This window comes from Astatotilapia calliptera, chromosome 4 (genome assembly GCF_964374335.1).
Source record: "Astatotilapia calliptera chromosome 4, fAstCal68.1, whole genome shotgun sequence".
Taxonomy (NCBI): domain Eukaryota; kingdom Metazoa; phylum Chordata; class Actinopteri; order Cichliformes; family Cichlidae; genus Astatotilapia; species Astatotilapia calliptera.
The window spans coordinates 1,310,150-1,322,058 of record NC_137425.1 but is presented as its reverse complement, the minus strand read 5'-3'; the positions used below and the strand labels follow the sequence as shown (position 1 = coordinate 1,322,058).

The following is an 11,909-nucleotide window of genomic DNA, read 5'->3' as shown; positions in this document are numbered from 1 at the left end:
AAAGATCGACCAAATGGACCAATACGGCAATGCCACGATGATCCATTTGGCAAAGTAAATCCATTGGGTATCCTTGTTGGTCTTCAGACAACAATTCTGATGGCTAAAGAACCAAATGGGACAGGCGAAAAAAAAAAAAAAAAGTTACAAAATAGAAGAAAAAGCTCTAATATATACAAATAGCTAAATTATAAATATATAGAATTTTGCAGAGATTGACATTTTGCTCTAAACTGTAAAACTTTATTTATAATTTTCACTGTGGAGCCAATCCTCTGCAGATGATCTGTTAGCTGTTTGACAACTACTCTTTCAAGGTTGTTTGTCATGGGCCAGCAGACCAGTGCGTTATTGGGACTTAAGCAAACTGTTTCTTAACAAGACTTTATCATACAGTGAAAAATATATACATAAGATGGTGAGATAGGTGAAGTCCAGTCTTTGATGGGGAACAGGGCTGAGTATCACTGATTTATACAACTGGGTCGTAGCTGTTTGGTGGTTGTTGAAATAGTTTTAAACTGAGATTCTGACGTTTCTGGCAAAATGGATTTATATTTAAAAATTGATTCAGGATTTAATGAATCAATATCGCATTACTCAAGCTAAAATTGATTGGAATTGGGAAATCAATTTTTTTAAACCAGAACTCGGGCACCACAATAGGCACTAACCACCTTGCAGCCACAACTCAGTGCAGCAGCTTCAGCAAAGGAGGTGCTGAATGGAAGTGGTGAACATGTGTCCCCAGCCTCCCTTGGACTGTTGTCGAAGCTCTGCCAGATGAGGGAGTTGAAGATCTTGTGGATGGTGGTGTCTGCGAGGTGTTCCCAATGCCCGTCTATATCTAGCCGGTACGCCTTAATCTCACGTACTGGATCAGGCTCCTTTACCACAGAGAGGTAACGTTCCATGTCAAAATCGCTACTCCAGGTAGCCGGGGGTCGGGCCACCAGGGTCTCCACAACTGCCACCCAGCACACATTGTATCCTACACCTACCACACCGCCTGCAGGTGGTGGGCCTAGAGGAGGGTGGGCCCATGTCCCTTTTTCGGGCTGTGCCCAGTCGGGCCCCGTGGACTAAGGCTTGGCCCCTAGGCACTTGCCCTTGGGCACCCTCCCCGGGTCTGGCTGCAGGGCAGAGCCTCAGTAACCCTATCCCGGGCAGGGTGAATTGTTGAAATGTTCTTTGGCTCTTCAGCTCATAGGGTTTGTTAATCGCTCAATGTTTGAGACCCTACCAGGAGGCAAGAGCGAGCCAAGCTAAGCTGAAGATGTTCAGAAGTTCACTGGGAGTGAGCAGCATGCACAGGATTAGAAATTAGTCCAGCGGGACAGCTCAGCGTCAGAGAAGCGAGGATAAGATGGTTTGCTCATGTGGAGAGGAAGAAGAGAGGATATACTGGACAGAGGATGATGAAGATGGAGCTTCTGGAGCAGATACTCACTGGCATTAACACAGCATTCTGACTCAGATTCACTTTCATTTTTATTTCTCACCTTTATAACTGCTTGTCATTGTCCTTGGGAGGCAACAGACAACATTCTTCAGCACATCTGTCATCACAACGATTCTCTGTACTTTTTACCACATGTGGCACTTTCAATTATTTAAAAAACTAAGACCACCCTTACTGCTTCCACAGGAATTAAAAGGGTAAGTATCAGCCAAGTGCTGCTAATTACATGCATGTCTTCACTGATCATCTGCAAATCTGAACACGTCTATAAAAGAACAAGTTTCATTCAGAATTACAGAATCTCCTCAGAAGTGGACACCAAAAAAGTAAATTCACCGAAAAAACAGACCATCCAAAATCACAAAATCAGTGTGACGCTCATTGTGTGTGTTAGATTGTAAACAGGCAAATATATGAAACTTGTGTTTGACAGATTTCAGGATTACTTTTTCAGATGAAAGTGTTTCAGCTTTAAGCTCCAAACAGAAGGCAATGGGATTAACTGGGATTTCTGTTAAGTTTTAGGCCAGTGATATGAAATTGGTGTACTAGGGTTACTTTTACTTTATTTATCTAATTTTATCTATTTACAACCCCAGGTTTCTCTTCAGCACTGTAGCCAGGCTGACAAACAGTCAGAGCTCTGTTGAGCCAACCATCCCTTTAACGGTAACCAGTAATGACTTCATGAACTTCTTCACAATAAAATTTTACCCATTAGAGAAAAATGACCAGTAATCATCCCACAGATGTAATATTATCTACAGCTACTCTTAGTACCATTGATGTTAAGTTAGACTCTTTTTCTCCAATTGATGTTTCTGAGTTAACTTCAATAATTACTTCCTCCAAACCATCAACGTGTCTTTTAGACCCCATTCCTACAAAACTGCTCAAAGAAGTCCTGCCATTAATTAATGCTTCGATCTTAAGATGTGACCCTGTGAAGACTCCCCACACCTACTTGCGCCAGGGAGTCCAGCAGTTCACTTAAACAAACGGCTCCTATACTTAACCAGACACAGAGTAGGTGTCCTCCTACACCATAAATCGGTAAGAGAAGGTACGACCTCTCTCATGACCCCAAGTTGTGTGTGCATGCCAGAGTGCTCTGGGAGGCACACAGAGTCTTTGCAGACTGCAAGGATCAGACATCCTACCATTATGCAATCAACTATAAAACTAAGCATATATGACAATCTACAATATAAACCTAACACGCAGCTCTATCTGTCCATGAAGCCAGATAACACACACCAATGAGTTAAACTGCAGGAATGTCTTAAAGACTTCTAAAGTGGTTGCTCACAGGGAGTTGTCTGATTGTTGGGGTTTCTCTGTATAATTGTTGGCTCTTTACACTATCGTATTAAGTGCCTTGAGGTGACTGTTGTTGTGATTTGGCTTTAGAGAAATAAAATTGAATCTAATTGAATTGAAATGAAAAAGCATGAAAGGGACTAGAAAGAGAGAGCATATTTCTGCCACACTGGCTCCCTGTTAAATCCAGAATAGGGTTTAAAATTCTTCTCCTCACATATAAGGTCCTGAATAATGAGTCCCAATATTATTTCAAAGACCTCACTATATCACTGGGTACTATATCAAAGTAGAATCGAATGAACAAGTACCCTCTCTATTCCAACATAAAGACAAATGTATGGAGTTAGTAGTTTGATCCGTAGTCTGTTCATTTGACCTTTTTGATGGTACATTCTGATGAGTTTCAGCATTAATTACCTGAAGCTTCCCAAGACCCAACCAAATGTTTTGCTGCTGTGGCACAGAAGATGCCTTCTTTTATTCAGTCTTACAAGCTGGTTAAACGTAGGCACTCACAAAGCACCTGGTTATGTCCAGGCACTGCCAGCCTGGTTAGAGCTTGTTCATAAAGTTCGTAGTTTGAGCTTTTGTGCTGAAAAGTTGGATGTGACAGCCACATGTGACTCAGCCCAGTCAAAGAAAACCTTTTGTGTAAATGAGACAGCGACCTCAGTACATGGCGCTGTTTTCTATGTCAGGTAAAGAAGGACTGGGTTGTCTGCAGGTTTAGCTGATAATCTCTCATGATTCTTACAAAATCTTCTCGCTGTCATGGAAACGCCAACGGGCAAGAAAGACCAACAAACACCACCCTACAGTTCCATCCTTTGTTAATTCTGCTCCATGCAGCAATAATTTACATCCGACGCTGAACATTGAGGTTAACGACTGATAATACCAGATTAGAAAGTTCATTCCTCTCTACATCCAAAGACAATTTTCTCTAAAGCAGACCATTTGTTAGCTTCCTTGGTTTGTCTTCTATGGGAGCTGCAGTCCAGGTAAAGGTAAGTGAATGCCACATCACCCACATGGGAACAGGTACAGTAACATATGATACTGTAAATTCTATATAAAACACTGTCTATATGAAATTAAAGGCAACTAAAATGTGCTCACATCTAAAGCAAAGTGGACTTTTCTTAGCTGCTTGCACAGATTTTGTTTTCTGGTCTCTGATTGGTTGGCTGTTTGTCAAACCAGTGAGGTAACAGATGCCCTGTCTTTAGGGGGAGGGATCTAAAGGCAGTTGAAAACAAACTGTACAAACTACAACTACACCACATCAACTCTCCCAAGACCTCTGAGATCAACCAGGACCAGGAACCATGTCCAGTTCTGGTAAATATATTTTAGTTGCATTGAGGTTGTAAACCAGCAGAGCAATGCCATTTCTCTTCCTGTTACTGTTTTCAGGTCTTATTACCCACCAGAAACTTCTCACTTATCACAGTACATCCTACACTTTGATATATTTTAATGCTAATCTTTTTCACCTGCAAACGTTAGCTTGCTGTCTTTGAGTTATTTTAGTCTTGTGGACCTAACTTCCCAGCAACATACACATGCTGCTTCAGCTCACAATTACTGGCTTATGCTGATGTTACATTGTTACATTACTCGTTCATGCATGTGCATAAAAGTCTAGAGATTTCTGTCTGATAACTTTATCGTGAACTGACACCAAAAATGTCCAGTGTGGCAAAAATAAAGGAAAACCATGTAAATGATATTATTGTAGAGTCTAACGTCCAGTATAAAGTGACTGTTAATAAATAAAAGTGTGAGTATCACAGCAGCTTACATGTTCATTTTTAAGAGCTTTGATCAAACAATAGCTGCTATTTGCAACATTTTACATTGTTTTGACAAAATTAATTAATTGGATGTTTTTTTGTTTTTCCATAGAACAGCTGTTAATGGCTCATAACTGACGATTTACTGAATTATAAAGAGTTCAGCTGTAGACTGATTTCTTTGCACTGCTGAATTGATTAATTTTCTACTTAATGGTTCAAAATCTTTTGAGCTTTTACTAAGAAATTACATTCACTATGAAAGTATGGTTCACTGAGCCTTGATTACTCAATATTAAAGGAGAAATTAAATCTAATTTCTGACGTTTATCAATTGGAAAAATATGTAATTATAATATTTTGGGACTCTCTTACATTTAAAATTGAATCGTATTCCCAGGCCAGTAAACTAAAGTGTGACAATCTTCAGTGCTCCGAAAACATTTGCCATGTGTAGTGAAAGGTTTGGACCTTAAGTGTAGATTTGAATAGTAAATAAATAAAAACTAACCTTTATTTTGGCGACGATGAATTCAAACAACTGGCAGCAAACATTATCAACAAATCAAGTGGGGAAAAATTCACAGGAAGACAAAAGACAGGAATGGAAAGCAAATAGTAACGATGAGCACATTCAAACTCAGGCTTTAAGTACACGGGAGGCCAATGTGGGAAAACGACACAGCAAGGTAGAAACAGGTGAAAGTAATCAGGTAACAAGACAAGACACGCTCACTATCTGATTCAGTCCAGGGGCTGTTTGCATAGAGCCCTGCTGCCTGATGCAGGCAGTGTACAAAGATCATCAAACGAGATGAAATTAAAGACAAACACAATATGTAACTTTTAAATTAAGGTGTTTATTATTTTGTTTGGGTGTTTGGGGGGAAACCCAAACCTGACTGCCTCCTTGCCTTGTTATAACATAAAGTAACAGTGGTGTATCACGCTGACGAGACAAAAGCTAGACTTTTTGGAAGGTGCATCTCCGGTTACATTTGGAGTAAAACTAAAAAGTCCACCTCTGAACTGCTTAAGAAAAGAAAATGAAGACTTTGGTGTGGCCTAGTCAAAGTCCTGACCCGAATCTGATGAAGCCGATTGAGATGCTGTAGCATGACAGTCAAACGGCGGCTCCAATGTGACTGAATTACAACAAGTCTGCAAAGATGAGTGGCTCAAAATTCCTCCACAGCTGTAAAACACTCATTGCCAGTTAATGCAAATGCTGTAATAATTAACACCTTCATTTAGAAACTGCATTTTGTGTTTATTTGTGTTATCTTTGTCTAATATTTTAATTTGTTTGATGATCTGAAACATTTAAGTGTGAAAAACATACAACAAATAGGAAATCAGCAAAGCGGCCAACACTTTTCAGTTCGCTGTATAAGTTGAGAAGTCCTAAAGACTGCAACAGAACTTACATAATAATAATAATAATTATTATGTCAATATAAATTCTCCAACAGGGCCAAAGGAGCTGAGGATTGTCCTCATTGGAAAGACTAAAAGGTTGACTTCACAAATTGAAGCCATCCTGAAAGAAAAGGCTGCGCAGGAAGACTTTACAATGGTTTTGGTGAAGACTCTGATCCAAGACAGTCCAAGTCAAGTCGACGAGACAGAAAACACCGAAGTGTCAAAGGAAATGCAGAAAGGAGCTACAGCATCCATCTTTTCTCCTGGTCCCCATGTGTTTCTGTACGTGCAAGAGTGGGAGAGCGGCTTTAAAATACATGACGTGGAGCGAATGAAACTGGTTAGGGAGTTCTTTGGTGACAAGTCGCTGCGTTACTTTTTACCCTTGATCACCCACGAAGATGAAGATGAAGATGAAGAGCTGAAACCAAAGGATAGAAATGAAATAATGAGTTTCATTGAGACACAATTTAGGTGTGACAAAGAGAAATGGAGTGATATTGATGTTGGTAGTGAGAAAGTCCAAGATCAGGAGAGAAAGTTAGTGGACAAGCTGAGAGAGGTGGCTGAAAACAACCAATGGGAGTGTTACACAGAGGAAATGTTCAAGAGGGCACAGGAAGCCCTCTGCCAGAAAATGCAGGAATTAGACAAGAAGGGAAGGAAAGATGATGTGAATGACACACTGACCAAATTTATTGAGTTGGTAACTGGAGGGGGCGACTTTAGCAAGTTCCTGTTTCAAATGCAGAGAGAGGTGTCAGACAAGTTCAGCAAATACACGGAGAAGCTGGCTCAGAAACACAAAAAGTGAGGATAAAAATTGGCCTCCATTCACAAAAGAATCAAAGAGTTAAGAGCAAGTTAATGAAATGACGGAAGGAAAGATGAGACTTTACTCATGAACCCAAAATGATTGATTCATTAATCCTGTTGTTATTAAATCTGCAGCTCGGTCAGAGAAACAAACAAGATATTTGATGTTTTTAATGCGAGTTATTAATCTGACAGACTCGGTTCCTCTGCACACTGAGATCAAGACAACAAATAATCATGTTTTTATATCATTATTATCATTTGCATTTTGGCAGAAGTGACATTTGGACTGGTTCAATTGGACTCCATATTTTCCAGCTGCAACATTATATTCTAAATGATTTAATGCAAATACTTCTCTGCTTCTTTTTCCTTTTATTGATGGTGAACAAGGCATAATGAGGAAAAGCAGGATATACGTGTGCATGTATGTGGGGCAGCTGTAACGTTTGCGTCTTCTGTGTGGTAAAATTGTAAAGATTAGCTCTCCATACAGATCTGAGTTCTTTCTGCGCCTCTGCTGCAGTTACAGGGAAACCTGACAACAGATGTTTTCTGGAGAAGCTGCAGCACAGACTGTGTTTTTCTTTTCCTTTGTTTTCTGAAAAACATGTTAAATGTTGAAGCCTGATGGATTTTGTGCTTCCACTCAGTGGACGTGTTCAAAAAAGAAAGATTGTTTTCTTTTTTCATTCCTTTCTATGATGTAACACAGTTAAGATGCTAATGTACGAATCAGTGTGTGAACTTATGCAGCTTCAGTCAGATAATAGCAGCAGAATCACATCAATAAATCAAACATGACTGAGACAAATCTGTTTCTCTCCTGTCATCATTCAGCTGATTAACAAATGACTCATAGAAGAAATTAACTTGAAACTTTGTCTTTTAGTTTTTGGTTGTCTGTCTCTTTGTGTTAGCCGTGCATCCGGCTGGCCACCTGTCCAGGGTCTGCTCCGCCTCTCGCCCTACGTTAGCCACCCGCGACCCTGACGGGGATAAGTGGAAGAGGATGGATCGATGGTTTTTAGGGACCTGAGTGTAAACGTGTCTTTCTTTAAAGCACTTTGGGTCAGCTTCTGTTCATTAAATTTGTTATGTAAATAAAATGGACTAGACATTAAACACAAATGGCTCTAATATTCAGACGTAACAGATTCATTCTTGATGTTCGAGGTATGTTTTTTCATTTCCAATAAAATTATTTAACACAATCCAGTGGACTGAATTTACTGCCTGAGTGTCTGGATATAGTCTGCAGGTAATCAGTCTGAGAAGTAACAGCTGTCAATAAACATAACTCATGCTGAATACTTGGCATCCGTTATGAATGAAACATTATTTTCAGCACTGTAGAAGCTACCTGGTAATTCTTTGCTTCTCTGGAGGGACTGTGACAGTGACCTCTGACCTCTGTGCTGAGGGTGTGCGTCCGCCTGAAAAGTTTCCATCGTTTTTCTTCTTTTCTTTTGCTGCTTGTTTGCTGCTGTGCTCAGTGCTGCTGAGTCACATGACCACAGAGGGGGGGCGGAGCAAGGTGTGTCTGCATTAGGGGAGCAGAGGTTGCACAGATGATGAAGAGCAGCCACGTACTGACCTTAGAGAAGGCGAATCACTGAAGTACTGATCCCATCACCCTAGTAACGATCTGACATCAGTACCAGTGTTGTATCAATACTTTAAATATTTAGATCGATCGACCCCTAAACGCACTGCAGTCGACCTCTCCACCACCTCCAAGATGAGCCCAGGATGTGCCGGTCCATGTGGCCCATGCAGGCTACGCCCAGAGGGGCTCACTGTGTTTTGCTTGGCTCTCTGCAGAAAAGCTGCATTGCACTCAAACAGCTACTGGAACTGATCGCAGACACTCAGAACACCTGTGATTACACCTGATGGCGTTTCACATGAAGCACAGCGCAGCTGAGAAGGACAGGAAGTGAGGCACAGAATGTCATGGGTCTGGTTGTGGGTTTAGGATTCTTGGTTTGGTCTTCATACTTTGATTTATTGATATTTATGTTTTATTTAGTATTTTGGAGTCTATAGTTGCTGTTATAATTAAATCTAGTGTTAGAGTTTCTCTTGTTCCCTCAGTGTTTGCATCCTGTTCTGTCAGCTCCCCTATGTTAAGTTCATGCACAGGTCTGCATTTTCCCATTTCTCACTTCCTGTTTTATTTTGATGGTTACTGGTCTTTATTGTCTTCATTTTGTCTGCACCAGCTGTGTCCACTTTGTCCCAGCATCTGTTGCTGTGCCTGGTGTCTTATTCATTTTATGGGCTTTGAGATTCTGGAGTCTGCTTTTGGCTGTAATAAAGGTTCGTGTCTGTCTGCCCTGAGTCTGCATGTGCATCCTCGTGAAGGAAGGCATAGATAATTCAGTCACTGCTTAAAATCACCCACATTACACAGACTCAGATGAAATGCTTGCTGGATATTCGTCATATCTTAAAGTATCTTATTATCTTAAAACATAATTCTTCATTCTCAGCTCTTTGTTGTTGTTCCCAGGATATTTAAAAGTAGAACGGGAGGCGGAGCCTTCAGCTTCTGTGGAACCAGCTTCCAGTTTGGATTCAGGAGACAGACACTATCTCTACTTTCAAGATCGTTTGTCTGTTTTCTCTTTCAGCTGTGTTGGTGATCACTGTGATTTTTTTGTGCTGTGGCCTACTTTGTCCCTTTCTCTCAACTTTTCTTCTCCTTTCTTCCTTTCTATAGAGTACGGAGCCCCGCAGGGGACATGGGAGAAAATAAAATTAAGACGGATTTTTATTTATTTACAGTGATTCTCACAAGTGCAATATATATATACAAAGGTGTTCGGGAAAAGGGTCCGGGGTCCAGGACTGACAGGGGAAGCAGTCCAGGGTGGAGGCTTTCCATACACAAACAACAGCTCCTCTCTGCACCACCACTCTTCTTGCCCACGCTCAGTCACAGTTGCTCAGGGAATGGGTCCAGGGGAGATCTACACACATACAGAGAGACAGTCAGCTTCCAGGTTCAGAAGTACTCACGAGTTCAAATTACAGGTTTGCAGGGCGACTGACGCTGACGGCTCAACGATCCAGCGAAGAGTAGAGCAGGCCCACCATCCTAAGTAGGGCTCTAATTCTCGTGATCAGTGGCAGGTGTGCTGATCATCCCCAGGTGCATGGCCCAGGGGCGGAGCCCATACTGAGCTCCGCCCCGGCAGGAGAAAGAGAGAGAGAGCAGAGAGAGAGAGGAGAATAAACAAAACAAAACATAGCGCCAGACTGATGTCAGCTGGCGAGGTGCGGGGACCATGACAACTTATTTGCACATCATCTTTTATGTAAAAACAAAAAATTACTTGCACTTTAATTTGCATTATTTATTTGATTTGATTTATTTGATTTTTAATGTGACGGTCACATTAATGTTAAAAATACATTTCACTAGTTTCAAAATCATTTCTTCCATGTGTCATTATTTTATTTGCTGTGGGCGGTGAGGTACAGCATGAACTGGAGCCTAGAGCAGAAGGTGTGCCCACGGAAGGCGGAGATCTTAGAAATTAGATTTTTAATTTCAATGGGATATTTACCTGTTTAAATAAAGGATTATTAAAAAAATAACAGAAATGAGTGATTGAAACAATAGTAGACTAATCGACTAATCAAAAAATCTGCTGACAGATTAGTCGACTACTAACATATTCTTTAGTTGCAGCCCTAGACATCCACTCCAGGGAATATTGCCACCTCAATACTCCAAAGCAGCAGCCTGAAGAAAAATGATAAAATAGCACAATCCTAGCTGTCAGTCCAAATGGCCACGACCCTGATATTACAAACTTCAATACAATTAAAACAGGTGAGTTATAAAAACATGTGCAGGTGTTATGAAGGGGGACAATTTCTATAGAGACCAGAACAGTTTCTGTATCAGGCTGTACAGTTGTGCATTTTAATCTGGAAGTCTATGGGGACTGACTCGTGCCCCCAGTGGACATTAGAGGAATTACACATTTTTGTGCATTTCTTCACAGCGAATTTGTGGTGCTACAGCTGTGCCAGTGTTGGTATTTGCCAGTACAGAGGGGTTTGCTACCAAATGGGCCTGCATGCAGTCGTCCAAAAACCCAACATGGATGAGAGCCCGTTGTCATTCCTGACGCATAACATACCGGCGATTTGTCACATCCCAAGCGGTGCCATGGGAATGTGAAAGGTAACCTTGGGCATTCCTGAGATACTCTCTGGATTATGAATGACGGTTCCAGCGGTAACACACGTTCCAGCCATGTATTCCAGCCCTAACCGTAACCTTATGCCTAATCTTAACCACAACATTAATGGTGTCAGATGTTTTCCAAAAAAATTAAATACATGTAAATGTGCAGATTCAGTCCAGACGGTTCTCATGTTTCCTCCTGTTTCCCAATGCGTAACATAGAAATGTGTTGGGTGGCCGAAAGCGCAACATCCCGACTATTTATCACATAGCATAGTATGTTACGCTTTGGGAGTGAGGACGTGTTGTGGATGATGCCATGTGTCCATCGAATACTGATTGGGGAACATTTTTGGCTAGAATAGAGAACTTAAGCTTAGCTCTTTGCATTATAACATCATTCTTCCCCGTGGCTGAAGGACCAACAACAACACAAGCTAAAGTCTGGATGATCGGGCATTTGTGACACTGTCCCCTGGTGTTAATAAACAGTTACAACATGTAGACAATGACTGCTGTCCATGGGCTCTGTGAAAGACCACCACAGAGCCACGTTTCCCTCCTTCCTCTGGGGTTGGTTCATTTTTCAGCCCTGGAGGTTGAGGGATTATTTGCACCTGGAATGTTTTATGTGAAACTTTAGCTTGTACATGAGAAAGACATGGATGTTGGTTCTCTTGTAATGTTTCCAGTTCTCTTTATGTAATGATGTAAATGAGAGAAGAGGGTGAGGAGGCAGACCCATGGGGATGTACTCTGCTTGATGCACTTTTTGTTCAGCCCTCCGATTGGTTCTTTTCAACCACAGTTCTGATTGGACAGCCAGTGTTGTAGGGGAGGGAACTAGCAGCAGGCTTTAAAATAGAAGTGAAATGGAATTGTAACC

The 11,909-nt window shown here is 41.2% G+C and overlaps 1 protein-coding gene across 1 annotated transcript; it reads left to right on the top strand.

Annotated features, from left to right (window-relative positions):
* The first annotated feature begins 3,999 nt into the window (after window positions 1–3,999).
* Window positions 4,000–7,633, top strand: LOC113019971 (uncharacterized). Its single transcript, XM_080300719.1, has 2 exons — window positions 4,000–4,126; window positions 6,054–7,633. Exons 1-2 carry the CDS (start codon window positions 4,114–4,116, stop codon window positions 6,815–6,817), a joined length of 777 nt encoding a protein of 258 aa, XP_080156845.1. The 5' UTR covers window positions 4,000–4,113; the 3' UTR covers window positions 6,818–7,633.
* The last annotated feature ends 4,276 nt before the right edge of the window (window positions 7,634–11,909 follow it).